Here is a 17,677-nt window from a genome sequence, read left to right on the forward strand (position 1 = left end):
TTTTAACAGGTGTGAGGTGACCTTTCATTGTGATTTTAATTTGCATTTCCCTGATGATTAGTAATGTTGAGCATCTTTTCATGTACCTATATAGCTTCTTCGGAAAAATGTCTATTTAGATCTTTTGCCCATTTTTTCTTAAAGATTTTATTTATTTATTTGAGAGAAAGAGCATACAAGTGGAGGCAGAGTCAGAAGGAGGGGGAGAAACAGACTCCCCACTGAGCAGGGAGCCCCATGCAGGGCTCAATCCCGGGACCCAGAATCATGACCTGAGCTAAAGGCAGAGTCTTAAGCAACTGAGCCATCCAGGAACCCTTTTTTTGCCCATTTTTTAATCAGATTGTTTGGGCTTTGTTTTGTTTTATTTTTGTGGGGTTGGTTTTTTTTTTTTTTTTGGTTTTTTTGTTTTGTTTTATTTTTGCTATTGAGTTGTAAGAGTTCTTTATAATAATTTTGGATATTAACCCCCTATCAGATATATGATTTTTAAATATTTTCTCTCACTTAGTGGGTTACCTTTTCATTTTGTTGAGTTTCCTTTGCCTTGCAGAAAGTTTTTAGTTTTATGTAGTTGCAGTTGCTTATTATTGATCTTAGTTGCCTTTCCTTTTGGTGTCATAGTCAAAAAAATCATTACCAAGACCTATGTCTAGGAGCTTATTGCACATGTTTTCTTATATTTTACTTAATCTTTAGTTGGAATTCTCAGCATGGGAAGTTGAATAGCTCCTAGAAAGCTTTGTTCTCCTCTGGTTCCAAGGCTCCTGTGATTCCGCTTTGATTTTTGGTTTTAGTCATCTCATATTTTCAATCTGACCTTATCTTAATCTCAACTAATTACCTCTCTCTGTTTGTGGAGTTTTGCCTTGTTTCTTTAAGGCCAAATTGTCACTTTCAAGGTTATAGATTTAATCGGCTAGCCTTTCATTCACTCCTCTTTAATTCTGGCTTTGTGACTTGACCACATGTTCTCTTCAATGCTCTACTTTGTTATAAGTAAATAATAGTAATATAATTATGTATTTTAATCTTTATATTATTTATAAATTTGATAATTTAAATTACTACCTGGGAAATTATTAAATAAAAATAAACAAAATATTTAATTCCTTGTGTACATCTAAACTAATCCCAATTTGTTATCTTGATTTAGCTTTTAGTAATCCTTTGTGTCTTTTGTGTGTATGTGTGTGTATAGATGTGTGTATCCTCTATTATATAAACATACTTGCAGTATAATGTTAAAACACAAACCTAATGCTTACCTCAATTATTTATTCTATATAAGGTGTTATTACTAATGATTGGTTGAGTTCTATATATAGATATAAGTATTATAAAAGCCTGTAGAATAAATAAAGTATATAAACAAATAGCTCTGACCTTGAAAAAATGCCAAATTCTTTAAACCAAATACATGTCTTTGTTTTGTAATTTATAGTATTAAGCCAGTTTTCAAAAAAATTTAAATCTGTATTTTCTCAAAATTATGGTTAAGAATAATTTATGTTTATTATGTTTTAAAAGAAAAAATAAATAACCAAATTAGGCCATGAAAATCTTAGAAGTCTTATTATCCCTCTGGTTGCTATGACATTCTCTCATTTAAAGTAAGAAATATGAATACAGTTCTTTTGTTTTTCTCATTCACCTTTTTACTTGCTGGTTTCCCTTTGGGTCTTATTGAGTTCTGCTAATATTTGACGTGGATATGATGTATTGTTTTTCACCAGTAATAGATATTATGGGAGGGGCGTCTGGGTGGCTCAGTTGTTAAGCAGCTGATTCTGGATTTCAGTTCATGTTGTGATCGCAGAGTCTTGGGATTGAGCCTGGCCTTGGCTCCATGCTTATCACAGAGTCTGCTTGTCCCTCTCCCTCTACTCCTCCCCCCACTCATGCTCTCTCAATCTTTTTCAAATAAATACATAAAATCTTTAAAATAAAAAAATAAATCTTTAAAAATATTATGGGACACTGATATAAGCAGACCAAATTCGTTACTTAATATGTACAGATATATAGAAATTAGGGCTTGCATATTTTAAAATATATATTGAAATGATTTTTTTGGTCTATTTTCCTTTAGTTTTTACCAGATACGTGCATCTATGAAAATTCCACCAAGAGTTCCCCACAGAGTAGAAGCCAGTTTGTTACATGCAGCAGGTAAGCCAAGGAATATTTTTAACTTTTAAGAGAAGTCTGAAGCAACATTATAATGATAATAATAACTTTTAATTGTTTTTATTTTTTTAATTACAAATACACTGTCAAGTATCATTATAATAAGAAATATATTTGAGGCCGCAGTAAAACAGGCTTGATTATAGGTTCCTTGTCTTTCTCTCAGATTTCTTATGATGAGCATATGAAAGAATGTATGTGAAATTTCCACAAAAACAAACATAAGTAGAGGTCGTGTCAGTTACATCATGTAAGATGTAATTTTTAAAAATACACAGCGAATGTGGACCTATAATTTGATATATGATTACAAAGGTGTTTTACTATAGTTTTATAGTATGCCTTTGAGAATATTTTTTTAGCCATATTTTTGGTCTGGGTTAACTAATTAAAAAATGAAATGCAGAAAGTACTTTTTTCTTGGCTTGGCATACATATTGAGGTGTAATTTATTGTCAGTTGGACTTTTGTAAGTCTACTTTCCATAAAGCAGAGGTTAAAATAATTAATATTACAAGACAGATTTGGTCCTCCCTTTATGAACTTCCTTAATCTGGTAAACTAAATCCCTTGTCTATTTTATCTTATAAAGCTGCCAGTTGAAAAAAATAGAAAGACTTTTTTTTCTGGACTCCCTTTTTATTTTTTCAGCATTATTGAGAAATAATTAACAAATAGAATTTTATGTATTTAAAGTATACAATATGATCTGTTGTATATACATTATGAAATAATTACCACAATCAAGATAATTAGCATATCCATCACCATACATAGTTCACTCTTTTGTGTGTGTGTGTGATGACAACCCTTGAGATCTACTCTTTGAAAATTTAAGTATACAAGACTTTATTATTTATGTAGTCACCATGCTGTGCATTAGAGCTTATTCATAACTGAAAGTTTACACCATTTGACCTATATCTACCCATTTATCTCACCGCCCCCCCAGCCCCTGGCAAGCACAGTTCTGTTGTTTCTATGAAATCAAATTTTTTGTTTTGTTTTGTTTCATTTCATTTCCACATGTAAGTGATTCCATGCAGTATTTGTCTTTGTCTGTCTGACTTATCTCACTTAGTGTAATGCCTTCCAGTTTCATCCATATCGTTACAGATGGCAAGATTTCCATCTTTATGGATGAATAAGATATCCCTCTCTCTGCCTACCTCTATGTGTATGTATGTGTGTGTATGTGAGAGAGAGAGAGAGAGATACCACATTTTCTTAATCTACTCATCTGCTGACAGATACTTCGGTTATTTCCATTATCTTGGATATTGTGAATAATGCTGCAGTGATCGTGGTAGAGTAGATTTCTTTTCAAGATACTCACTCCTTTCTTTCAAATATATACCCATGGGCTGGATCATTATGGTAGTTGTAATTGTAATTTCTTGAGGAATTTCCATACAGTTTTCCATAGTGGCTGAACCAGTTTTCACTCCCACCAAAAGTGCACAAGGGTTCTCTTTCCTCCATGCCTTCACGAGTACTTGTTATATTTTGACACTTTGAAAATAACAGTTCCAAAAGGTATGAGCTAATATCCTTTGTGGGTATATGTGTGTTTAAGATTTATTTATTTATTTATTTATTTATTTATTTATTTGAGAGAAAGTGCACATGCATGAGCAAGCCAGGGGAGGAATAGAGGAAGAAGGAGAGAGAGAATCCCAAGCCGACTCCCTGCTGAGCTTGGAGCATGCATCAGGGCTCAGTCTCCACAACCCTGAGATCATGATCTGAGCCCAGATCAAGAGCTGGATTCTTAACTGACCATGCCACCGAGGCACTCCATCTTTGTGGTTTTGATTTACATTTTCCCTGGTGATTAGTGATATTGAGCACCTTTTTGTATGGACCTCTCAGTCATCCGTATATCTTCTTTAGAAAAATGTCTATTCAGGTCTTCTGCCAGTTGTTTAATCGGATTGTTTTTTTGCTATTAAGCTAAATGAGTTCTTTTTCAGGTATTAATCTCCTTAGATATATGTGATTTTCAAATATTTTTACATGTTTGATAGGTTGTCTTTTAATTTTGTTGATGATTTCCTTTGCTCTGCAGTAGCTTTGTAGTTTGACATATCCTAATTGTTTATTTTTGCCTTTGCTTTTGGGGTCAAATCCAAAGAATCCTTTCCAAGACTAGTGTCAAGGACCTTTTCTCCTTCTTTCTTCTAGAAGTTTTATGGTTTCAGGTCTTAAATTTAAGTCTTAATCCAATTTGAGTTAATTTCTGTGAGTGATATAAGATAGGGGTGTAGTTTCATTCTTTCGCATGTGGATATCTAATTTTCTCAGCACCATTAAAAGGCTATCCTTTCCCCATTATATGTTCTTGGTACATTGTTAAAGATTAGTTGATCATGTGTGTATAGGTTTATTTGTAGACTCTATTCTCTTCCATTGGTCTGTGTATACCTGTTTTTATGTCATTATCATACTGTTTTGATTACTGTAGCTTTTTATTAGTAATATAGCCTTGAAATCAGGAAGTGTGATGTCTCTAACTTCTTTTATTTTTCTTAAAGTTACTTGGCTACTTAGAGTCTTTTGTGGTTTCATATGAATTTAGGATAGTTTCTTCTGTTTCTTTGAAAAAATGCCATTGAAATTTTGTTACAGATTGTATTGAATCCATAGATCACGTAGGGTAGTGTGGACATTTTAACAATATTAATTCTTCCAATCTAAGAACATAGGATATCTCTCCTTTTATTTCTGTCTCCTTTAATTTTTCATCAGTGTCATTGTTTTTAATGTACACATTTTTATCTCCTTGATTTAATTTGCTCCTAAGTATTTTATTATTTTTGATTCTATTGAAAATGGAATTTCTCCCAGTTTTAAATAATTGAGCAATTTTACTCATTTATTTATTTATTTATTTAAATAATTGAGTGATTTTGCATTTATGAAATAAGCATGCACAGAACAGCTACCTTTTATTTATTTTTTTATTGAAGTATAGTTGACATATAATGTTATATTACTTTCAGGTAAATAACACAGTGATGAGATTGCTTTCTTGGTTTCTCTTTTGAATAGTTCATTATTAGTATATAGACAAGTAACTGATTTTTTATTTTGAAGATTTTATTTATGCATTTGACAGAGATCACAAGTAGGCAGAGAGGTAGGCAGAGAGAGAGGGGGAAGCAGGCTCCCTGCTGAGCAGAGAGCCCGATGCAGGGCTTGATCCCAGGACCCTGAGATCATGACCTGAGCTGAAGGTGGAGGCTTCACCCACTGAGCCACTCAGGTGCCCAAGCAACTGATTTTTATATGTTGATTTTGTATCCTGCAACTTTACCAAATTTGTTCATTAGTTCTAACAACTTTTTGGTGGAGTCTTTAGATCACGTCATCTGCACACAGATAATTTTACTTCTTTTTTTTTTATTTGGATGCCTATAATTTTATTGGCAAATTGCTATTGCTAGGACTTCCAGTACTATGTTGAATAGAAGTGGTGAGAGTGGGCACCGTTTCTAACTTCAGAGGAAAGATTTTACCTTTTCACCATTGGCTATTACGTTAGCTGTGGGCTTATCCTGTATAGCCTTTATTATGCTGAGGTACATTTCTTCTATACCTACTTTATTGAAATTTTTATCATGGAAGTATGTTGAATTTGGCCAAATGCTTTTTCTGCATCTACTGAAATGATCATATGACTTTTATCCTTCATTCTGTTAATATGGTATATCATGTTTATTTGAATATATCAAATCATCCTTCCATCCCAGGGATAAATTTCTTGACCGTACTAAATGATCCCTTCAAAGTACTCTTGAATTTGGTTAGTATTTTGTAGAGGTTTTTACATCAGTGTTCATCAGGATATTGACCAGTAATCTTTTCTTGTAGTGTATTTGGCTTACGTATGAGGGTAGTGCTGGCCTTTTTTTTAAATTATTTTTTTAATTTTTTTTCAGTGGTCCAAAATTCATTGTTTATGCACCACACTCAGTGCTCCATGCAATATGTACCCTCCATAATACCCACAACCAGGCTCACCCCCCCCACCCCACTCCACAAAACCCTCAGTCTGCAGTCTGTCATGGTTTGTCTCCCCTTCCGATTCCCCCGCCTTTACTTTTCTTTTCCTTCTAATGTTCTCCACATTATTCCTTATGTTCCACAAGTAAGTGAAACCATATGATAATTGACTCTCTCTGCTTGACTCATTTCACTCAGCATAATCTCCTCCAGTCCCGTCCATGTGGATATGAAAGTTGGGTATTCATCTTTCCTGATGGAGGCATAATACTCCATTGTATCTATGGACCACATCTTCTTTATCCACTCATCCATTGAAGGTCATCTTGGCTCTTTCCATAGTTTGGGTATTGTGGACATTGCTTCTATGAACATTGGGGTACATATGGCCCTTCTTTTCACCACATCTGTGTCTTTGCGGTAAATACCCAGTAATGCAATTGCAGGGTCATAGGGTAGCTCTATTTTTAATTTCTTAAGGAATCTCCACACTGTTTTCCAAAGTGGCTGCACGAACTTGCATTCCCACCCACAGTGTAAGAGGGTTCCCCTTTCTCCACATCCTCTCCAACACTTGCTGTTTACTGTCTTGTTGATTTTGGCCATTCTAACCGATATAAGGTGGTATCTCAAAGTGGTTTTGATTTTAATCTCCCTAATGGCTAGTGATGATGAACATTTTTTCATGTGTCTGTTTAGTGCTGGCTTTTATTTTTTTATTTGACAGACAGTAGGCAGAGAGTCGGGCAGGGAAAGAGGAAGGGAAGCCGTCTCCCTGCTAAGCCGAGAGCCCGATGCAGGGTTCGATCCCAGGACCCTGGGATCATGACCTGCGCGGAAGGCAGAGGCTTTTAACCCACTGAGCCACCCAGGTGCCCTGGTGCTGGCCTTTTAAATTGAACTTGAAAGTGTTTCTTCCTGATCAGTTGTTTGGAAAATTTTGAGAAGGATTTGTATTCATTCATCTCTCACTGTTTGGTAGAATTTGCCAGTGAAGTCATCTGGTCTTGGACTTTTATTTGTTGGAAGATTTTTGATTACTGATTCAATCTCTTACTTACTGGTCTGTTCAGACTTTGTTTCTTTATGATTCAGTCTTGGTAAAAAAAAAAAAAAAAGAAAGAAAGAAAGAAAATTATCCATTCCAGTGCAATTTATTGATTGATCTTATCCTTTGTATTTTTGTGGTATTAGTTATAGTGTCTTTCATTTATAATTATATTCATTTAAATCATTTTTTTCACATTCTAGCTAAAGGTTTGTTGATTTTATCTTTTCAAAAAACCAACACTTGGTTTTGTTGATCATTTTTATTGTCTTTCTAGTCTCTATTTGATTTATTTCCACTCTGATCTTTCTTATTCCCTTTCTTCTGCTAACTTTGGACTTAATTTATTCTTCTAGTACCTTGAGGTGTAAGGTTAAGTTGTTTGAGATCTTTCTAGGTTATCTGTATGACAGAAATATTACATGTAATTAATGTCATTTACAGAGTACCTTTTTTTTAAAAAATCATGACAAATAGTATTTCAGAAATACCCAATTAGAGTACTTTCTTTTTAAGTGGTTTTTTCCTTGACACTGTAATTTTGGTCAGTTTTTAATTAGTTGTAAATCCAGATTCAGTCATTATTGCTATCTCAGCTTCTAATACTATTAACTTTGTGTTACTGACTGTGAAATGTCCATTGTCTGATAATTTATGAGTGTGTGGAAGATGGCTCAGTGGGTTAATAAGCCTCTGCCTTCAGCTTCTGCCTTTTGGTAATGCTTTCGGGGTCCTGGGATCGAGCCCCGCATCGGGCTCTCTGCTCAGCGGGGGGCCTGCTTCCCCCAACCCTGCCTGCCTCTCTGCCTACTTGTGATCTCTGTCAAATAAATAAATAAATAAACCACCCAGGCATCCCTTTATGTATATTTCTGAAAAACTTTTAGAAGAAGAAAAGAAGTTACGATTCTGTGAGTTGCAGAAAGGAAGGTTAGATGTGGTAGGAATTAGATGGTACTATACAGCTTATTGCAACACAATTAAATTATTTCCAGTACAAAATTGTGCTGACAATGAGGGGTTTGAGTCAGGAAATAGCTGTCATCTCTAATAGCATCAGTCATAAAAAACAGAGTATTTATAGGGCTGTTGAAAATTGATTAATAAGAAAATATTCAGACTTCTACAACAAAGAAGTCATTGCTCTTCTAAGAAACTGGCCCCAGTTTGAAATGTTAGAGCACTATGTACAATTTTGATAAAAGTTCAAATAACAACTCACCATTCATAATAATGATACATATTTTTAAGGAAGCATACATTGTTTCATTTGCTTTTTAATATCTACCCATCCCTCTTTCTAAAAAAATAATTTTATGAAAATAATACAAGTAGTTAAAAAACTTACTAGTCCAGAAAGATTTGTAGTGAAAACATAGTTACTTTTTTAGATGCGTCCTCTTTTAACTATTTCTAGTTCTTTTTCTCTAGTTCTAATAGTTTCCTTTATGTAGATGTTTTCACTTCCTGGTATGATGAATGCAAATGAATAGTAAACTATTTCCTCCTCCCTTCCCCCTACTTTTGAAGAGATACCATTATTTCCATATCTTTTTTTGACTTTGAAGTTACTGTTAAATAATATATTGTTTAAACCTCCATTCCCTATTTTAGCCAATATGACAAACCCTATTTTGTAATATAGGGATATAAGCAATCTTACCTCTTTTTTCAAATTTTCTCTTTTCCTCCCCCTTTTAACCTGTTAAGTATATCCTTTGTTTATAATACCAGTGTTGCTAACAATCAAATTCTGTTTTGTAACTATAGTTAAATCCTAATGTGCTCTGTCTCTGGGTTGATTCCAAATGCTCAAAACAAGTAAATAGCATTTTCATTTTTATGATAACATGAGAGGGGAAGTGTTTATAAAATTGAAAGGACTATCCAGCATATAGAAAGAAGATCTTAAGTTTCTGGCAAGACAAGACAAATCTTCCTTACTTTCCAGTTATTTGTGTTTGGCCAGAGATTTTGTAAGGCCATCTATTCTGGATAAAATTCTTTGTGTGTACATGCATTCCTACATACCACCATGCAGTGCTTTTATAAAGGTGATAGCAGTCAAGAACAAATTAATATCAAGAAAAAAGGAAGTCTGTAAATAAAGGCTAGCTTCAAAGTAAGGAGGGGTTGTCCCAGTTACCTTGCCTTGGGAGTAGTTAATTGACCACTTGAAATAAAGCTTCAGATATTTTGACATGGAAGAATCAATCATCTGTTTCTCCCCTATTAGTTGTTTCCTTAAGCCTTTCTCAGCCACCATTGTTTCAGGGGCCTTTGAAACCCACTGAAATATTTTCACAGTTTTGCTGAATTGTTAAGATTTTTCATGATTTGACCCTATCCTACATGTCTAACTTTATTTCCCACCATCTTCTTGTGGATTCTCCCTGTGGAACCACTTCTATTTTCTCAAATTTGATGTGTTCTAACTTACCTCATATTTTGTGCATCTTTTCTCTACCTCATTATTTCCTTTTTTAAGCTGTAGATTACTCCCAGTTAGAAGTTTTCTCTGCTATGTTTCATAACATTTTCTATAAACATCTTTTACATCTTAGCATGTTATAATTTATTATTATTTATTTATTATAATACAATCAGACATCAAGTATCATTAAAGAAGAATGCTTTTTAAAAATGAAGAAAATTGGGGCACCTGGGTGGCTCAGTGGGCTAAAGCCTCTGCCTTCGGCTTGGGTCATGATCCCAGGGTCCTGCTTCTCTGCCTACTTGTGATCTCTGTCAAATAAATAAATAAAATGTTTTTTTTAAAAAAAAATGAAAAGTTAGAGCTAGAGACAATTCATTTCATGTCGGGAATCTACTACTCTTAACAGTAACTGAATAATTTCAGTAATCATGAAGGGAAATCAGAGTTAGAGCTTTCAGTAAATTTTGTATAACTTGTGAAACTTAAGTCCATTTTGCATTAGAAGCCTCCATTTTGCTTTAGCTAGATTCACTAGTTTCTTTCTGTCACTTCCATTATTTGTCTTTTTACCTGGCATAACAAATAGCGATAATTACATTGGCATTTGCTTTAGCCTCCAAAATAGGGAGTTAAGAGATTATCACACTGTAGTACAATTATTTGCTTGAATGTTTCTATTCAAACTAGATGGGGAACTCTGAACAAGGGCAGGGTTCTTATTTATGTTCCTATCTCTTGGTTCCCAATATTTTAGAAGCTTAATTAAGTTACAGTTGAATGAATGCTCACTTGTTCACAAAATAAATAACAGATATCAATGCCAGCTGTTCAAACCAAAGGAAATGGAAATATGAAAGATAGTGATAAGAATAAAATATAAAATATAAATAATCATGACTTAATATTAAGTGTTTGTAAGCCTCTATCACCGGTCTCTAAAACTGTAGATCTGATGTTTGGTTTAGCAGATAACTGATAGGCAAAGTGAAAATAGAGTTCTTTTCAACAAGGAGTTAGGGCACTAAATTAAGAAGTTAAGTGAAAGTTCAAGTATCTGGTAAGTACTTGCTGAGGGCCTATTATGTGTAAGATGTAGTACTGACTCCTAAATTAAAGCAATGAAAAAGATACATGTGGTTTCCAACCACATGGATGGAGGTTATCATCTAGGAAATACTAAAAAACAGAGAAGGTTTCAGATTCAAGACAATAAACAGACTATACACATATGTTTGGATCTTTTTGTTTCTGACTCTTTGGTAATAGCAATGTAAAACACAAGAAGGAGTAGCGAAATAGTTCAGGATGTTTTTGCAGGACAGAAAACAGAAGTGAGAGCTGAACTGCCTTTTGGGACACCTTCCCTCAGGGATTTGAGGGGAGGTATAGCAGATGAAGGGAAGTAAGAGTGGGCCTGAAAATAGGATTAATTAAAGGTTTGTAATCAGATCGCTGTGATAGTTGGGCATCCCCGATTTAACTGCAGAATGTTAGGAAGATTAAAATTTACCTCAGGACAAAAACCTCAGGACTTTCTCTAAATAAATTAGCATGGGATCATAACATATTAACACTTCAGAGGAAGGCACTTATTCTTTTGTATGTGTGTTTGGTAAAAAGCAAGTAACGTGAAATCTACCCTCATCAAATTTTTAAGTGTTTGGCAAAGCGTTACTAACTGTATGCATATTGTTGTCAGCAGATCTCTAGAACTTTTTAACCTTGCATGACTGAAACTCTGTACCATTGGATAGTAGTTCCTCATTTCTCCCTCCTCCCAACCCCTAGTAACCACCATTCCACTTTCTTAGATAAGTGTAACTATATTAGATCATTCATATCAGTAGAATCATGTAGTGTTTGGCCTATTTCACTTAGCAGAAGTCCTCACAGTTCATCCATATGTTGTAGTATAGAATTTTTTTCTTTAAGGTTGAAAATATTCTATTATATAACTGATTTTCTTTACTCTTGCATCTACTGATGATATTTAGGTTGTTTCCACCACTTGGCCATTGTGAATAATGTGGCAGTAAACATGGAAGTGCAGATATATGTTCAAGGCCCTGTTTTCAGTTCTTCTGGATAAGTACCCAGAAGTATAATTACTGGATCATATGATAGCTCTATTTTTAATTTCTTGAGGAATCTCCATACTGTTTTTTATAGTGGCAACACCATTTTACATTGCTACCAACAGTGTACGTGGGTTCCAGTTTCTCCATAAGTGCTGACCCTGTACATAATGCTATATGAACTAAGAGGTATGAGACATGGACCTTGCTTTCAAGAAGTTTCTTTTTCTTCTTCAGATTCTCTTCCTGTCTATCTTCATTTCACTCTTTTTTATAGTTTAAACTGAAATGCTGTATTGTCCACAAAGCCTTTCCTGAGTTCACAATCTAGGTTTACCCTTGTAAGATAACATAGCACTCTATCCTCTGTCATGCTCAGCACAGATGTAACTTAGAGAATTAAATGAGGGAAGGAAGTATTTTTTCTGTTTGTTTGTTTTCTTTGGTTTGGTCTACAAAGCTTAGAACAATGCATGGCACAGTAACTGTATAATAAGTAATTAAAATTTTTTTGTGAAATGTGTCATACATTTTTAAAGATCATATAACATATTATTTTGTTAAATAATAGAATGAATACCCAAATAGTCAACCCTTCATTTAAGAAATAGAACATTACGGGGCACCTGGGTGGCTCAGTGGGTTAAGGCCTCTGCCTTCGGCTCAGGTCATGATCTTAGGGTCCTGGGATCGAGCCCCGCGTCAGGCTCTCTGCTCAGGAGGGAGCCTGCTTCCCTTCTTCTCTCTCTGCCTGCCTCTCTGCCTACTTGTGATCTCTCTCTGTCAAATAAATAATAAAAACCTTTAAAAAAAAGAAATAGAACATTACTAGCACCATAAAAGCCTCCTGTATAGTATACCCCTCCTAATTTTTGTGTTAATCATTCTTTTCCTTTCTATATAGTTTTATCACCTATGAATGTTACCCAAGTATATATCTGGTTGAGTCTGGAAAAACTGAGTAGTAAGCACACCCAGTTGTATAAGAAAGCTGCAGTATCACTACTATTAAAAGAAGGCTCTCTGAAGGAAAGCTAAGTGGAATCTTTGGTTTATGGCATGTTTCTGTATAGTTAAAAAGTTCTAAGACTCCCCTTTGGGGAAGTTAGTGGGCAAGGTCAGGAGTGAATTGTGTGAAATTTAGAACTCACCACATTCAGGACTTCTGGTAAGGTTGTAATGTGATGAAGTATTAGATATCCAACACATGGAGTAGGCTGATTTGCATTTAAACTTGATATTTAACTTTTCCTCCTTCAATTCTCAGGAGCAGGTCAAAGCAGAAAACTGTTCAATAAAAAGACTGCCCTCTTACGATATAGTCAATAGGGAAGAAACTTCATCAGTGCACCCTTAGACAAATCAAGCAGTGAAACCAGTCTGGCCAAGTGTTTCTTCTTAGGGTAAAATGGTACCATGGCAGTAAGGATCTTTCAGATGATGGACCTCAATCAACATAGCTGTTTGTTGAGGCTCACAATCCAATATTTATTAGTCATGTTCTTTAAGGCAGAAGAAGATAACATAGCTCTTTGTTGAGGCTCACAATCCAGTATTTATTAGTCATGTTTAGTAAGGCAGAAGATTCTTTGGAATCTTCCTTTACCATCTGCCAAGGGATTCCCTTTGCCTCTCTTCCACAGTATATTTATTTACTAACATCTTTCTTTCTTGGTTTGCTCATTTTGGTGGATCCTATTTCAATATCTTGTTGAGTAAAGTGGCATAGGAACTTTTTGAAACCCTACCATGTCTAAAAATGTCTTCATTCGCCTCTTGTTTGAAAGTTTAGTTAAGTATAAAATTCTAGGTTGGAAATCTCTTTTCTTCAGAATTCTGAAAATAATGTTCCATCGTCTTTTGAAAGGTTTGTAGCATTGCTATTGAGAATTCCAAAGTCATTCTGATTGTGGACTCTTTGGGTGACCCTTTTCCCCCTTTCATGAATCTTATAGAATCTTCTCTTTGTTTCTAGTATCCTGATGGCACGTAATTATGTACCTTGGGTCTCTGAGTATTCATTGGGTCCTTTTAATCTGGGAAACATTTGCTTCAATTCTGGGAAATTTTCTTATTTTGTTAATGATTTTCTCCTATTTTTCTCTATTCTTGCTTTCTGGAACTTTTGTCATTCATATAGTGGATCATAATCACTGGTTCTCTTAATTTTTAGGGTTTTTTTTTTCTCCTTTTTTCTATTTCTGTCTTCTGTACTTTCTGTTGTACTTATTTCTCCAACTGTAATCCCTTTTTGAGCTTTTTGCTTTTGTTGTTTCTCCTTTTTTACCTTTTCCTCTGTCTTCCTCCTTTCTTTCCTCGTTTTCCTCCTTATCTTTGATCCCTTCTCCTTTTCTTTTAAAATCCAAATACTTGTTTTCTGAGTGTTTTTCTATCACAGCAACATTTTCTTGTTTCATGAACTACAGTATCTTTTCTCTAAGAACAATATTGATAGGCATTTAAGTTTTTCTTTTTCCTACAAGTTTTTTTGTTTGTTTGTTTTTGTTTTGGTCCCTAACTTGCATGGTAGAAGCTTTCTTCCAGCATCTGATAGTCCTCAGTTGTATATACGTGACTGAAAAAAAAAAAAATTAGAACTTCTGAGAGCATAGTTGGGACTTGTCTCGTTGACCTTTACATAGGATGATGTTGGTGAGCCATTTGCTAAGGAATTTCTGTCAGTTGTCTATAGATCTTTTTTTTTTTTTTAAAGATTTTATTTATTTATTTGACAGAGAGAGAGATCACAAGTAGGCAGAGAGGCAGGCAGAGTGGGGGGTGGGGGGAAGCAGGGTCCCTGCTGAGCAGAGAGACTGATGCAGGGCTCAATCCTTGGACCCTGAGATCATGATCTGAGCAGAAGGCAGAGGCTTTAACCCACTGAGCCACCCAGGCACCCCTCTGTTATAATAGATCCATGTAATATCTGTTAGAGATGTATTGGGTTGGTCAGATTCCATGTGTCAAGAAATGTGAAGAATCTCAGATTTTATTCTATATATTGTTGAAAATAATTCTTCATGCTTTCCCATGTTTCTGTATATCTTGTAAGCAGAGACACTAAAGGACTTCTGTTCCAGACTAACTTTTTAAGGATGTTTATATTAGTGAAGAGCTTTGGAAGATATAGGTAGTATCTCTGGATCAGAAGCTAGATTTGGTTACTGGACAGTATAATAAACAAAATGTCTCCCTCTAGTTCAAAAATTAGACAGGTTTTCGTATAGCTTCTTGTAAAAGATTAAGGTTTCCTAAGCTTAGAGGTCCTCAGCTGTGACCTAAAACCCACTGTATGTGTAGCAGCCACCTGGGCTTGCCTCTGTATCACCCCCCATGGAACTTGGGTGAATAAGGACAAGGGGAACTAACTGATGTGATTGATCATACAGTTCATGCTGCTTGCTGTCCTATAAGTAACAAAGTCCTTTGTCTCTGACCCAGGAGTCTCCTGTCTTCTCCCAGCACCCATGGAACTGTGACAGGCTAACTTATTAGCTTATAAGTAGAATGAAATCTTAGATTCCTTACACTTCTTGAAATGCCAGAGAAGATGTTTTCTATTTCCTTCCTGGAGAGTAAATATCTAACTGCCAGGCTCTGGAAACGCAGTAGAGAAGGAGTGTGTATCTCCGCATTCAGCAGTCAGTATGCCCGTGTTCATACACTGGTACTCTCAGTTTTACCACATGACTTTCAGTTCAGAAGGCCTTTGTTTTATCTTCTTCATGGAATAAACCTTTAGGCTTCTATGAAGTTGAAGAAGGGGCAGGAACCTAATGGCATATAGTTGATGAGAGGACATACAGATAGATCTGTTCTATTCTTTGCTTAAAGGTCACCTTCTCAACTAAGCATTGCCTGACTTTCTTTTTAAAACTGCTACCTTTCTTATCCTCTTTTCTCTTTACTTCATAGAACTTACTACCTTGAAACATAGTATATCATTTACTTATTGTTTTTGTTCTTTATCCCCCCTCCCATTAGAGTGTAAACTCCATTAGCTCAGAGATTGTTATTTCTTTATTTTGCTGTATGCCCCCAATACCTAGAAAATGACCGTTATGGCACATACTAGATATTCAGTCAACAAATATTGCTGGATATTGTTGATTGGATGAGTAAATGAATGATTAGGAGGAACTTGCATATCTTTTGCCCATTGCTCCTGATTTGAGAATAAAGAGTCATTGGCTCATCTTTTTAAAAGCTTTAAGTGTTGATATTAATTGAGGATATAGGTAATTTTCTCAGAAGGCTAATTACTATCATTCCAAAGCAATTTAGAATAATGTATTTTGTACACAGTTTCTTATTCCTTTGTTAGAGTCCCTTTTAGGGGATTTCTAATGACAGTGTTCCTTTTTTCTATTGGAGTATATCTAGCCCTCTCACTCAATAAATGTTGGATATAGTTTATTGGTAGAGCCAATGAAGTTGACTAAAAAATAATTTAAAAGGGGTGGGCTGTGAAATAGGAACAAAAAAAGTGTGATGTCCAGGGTAGCCAAATGAAGAAGTATTTCAAGAGTGAGAGTATGTGTAACTATTTCTGATGCTGATTCTAAGTCAAGTAAGATGAGGTCTGAGAATTGACTGTTGTATTTAGCAATGTAGAAGACAATAGTGGTGTTACTAAGAGCAGTTAAGTGGGCCAGAATCTATTTAACATGTGAATTAATTACTGTTGTGTAAGAATTTACCCCCAAACTTAATTTAAAACAAACATTATGTCATCGTTTCTGTGGGCCTGGATCCAGAAGTTGTTTAGCTGCTTTCCTCTGGATCAGGGTCTCTCAAGAGGTCAGTTCGTTCTCCTGTATTCACACAGATTAACCATGGGACTTTGTTGGAGAAATTGTACAGGGATGTGATACCAGGAAGTGAGACTTAACTGGGAGCCATCTGGGAGACTGGCTGTCACAAAAAGGGACTAAAGCCAGAATGAGGGGATGAATTGGGAGATGTTGAATACCAATGAATCTTTTGAGGGGTTTTGCCAGAAAAGGGAGTGGAGAAATAGATGTATCTGTAGGTAGATGTAGTAATAGAGCTTAAAGAATTTCCCTGATTATTTTCTCATGAAATATGAACGAGGGCTCTCAGTTGAGACAGAAGGACAGAAAATAATTTACAAAATAGTAATCTAGAATTGTGGAGAGAAAATGGGTTTGGAAAATATAGTATGATTGCTAAGCAGCATTGGAGGTCTATTCGAGATTAGTGATCATGAATTAAAGTATAGTCAGAAGAGTTGTGTATTTTTTCCCAGCTACATTCAGCCTGTGGGTACACGTATGTATGTGGATACAAGGGTGGGAAGTTAGATTTTTAAAGGTTGAGATTTTTCTAGGCAGCTATGAGTGATAATGATGAAGTATGAAATTTAATATGGGTAAGGAGGGAAGGGAGATCTTGAGAGAAAGTACAGGGATCCAAAAAAAGTAGTGTAAGATTTATGGAACCTACTAAATGGGGTCAAAAGATTGCTGAACTTGTGGTATTAGAGAAAATAAGCTGGAGAGAGGATGTTGATTGAACTTTAAATTAAAGAGGGATTGCAGTCACTCGTAATGTAAAAATCTAAGGAATGACCATAGGAATGAGAAGCCAAGGAGGGCTAGAAGGCAAGAACACTTCAAGGAGAGGAGAAAGAGAACCCAGGAATTGTGATGGCTAGAGTAGTTTTGGAGAAAGTGACCTTATATTAGGAAATAAAGCCTTCAAGAAATGAAGGCTTTCCAAAGGGTTTGTAGTGACTGCAAACATGAATGAGACGGTGAATGATACTGTCCAAGAGGTGCAAAGCTAGTGGTCGGGGTAGTTTTAGAAAGGAGAGACCAAGAAAGTCTGAAAGCATTAGTAAGGAACAAAGAAGCTCCAGATTCAGTAGTAGGAGGAATGTAGAAGCCCCCACTGAGAGGG

At 35.3% G+C, this 17,677-nt stretch overlaps 1 protein-coding gene across 9 annotated transcripts in view; it reads left to right on the forward strand.

Moving 5' to 3' along the window:
- FAM135A (family with sequence similarity 135 member A) overlaps positions 1 to 17,677 on the forward strand; it is a 131,869-nt gene that overhangs the window by 21,128 nt on the left and 93,064 nt on the right. For all 9 annotated transcript variants that reach the window (XM_032340398.1, XM_032340389.1, XM_032340390.1 and 6 more), the window contains exon 4: positions 2,093 to 2,172. In XM_032340398.1, coding sequence (XP_032196289.1) covers positions 2,093 to 2,172 — 80 coding nt within the window. The remainder of the gene's footprint in view (positions 1 to 2,092; positions 2,173 to 17,677) is intronic.

Source organism: Mustela erminea, chromosome 4 (genome assembly GCF_009829155.1).
Source record: "Mustela erminea isolate mMusErm1 chromosome 4, mMusErm1.Pri, whole genome shotgun sequence".
NCBI lineage: Eukaryota > Metazoa > Chordata > Mammalia > Carnivora > Mustelidae > Mustela > Mustela erminea.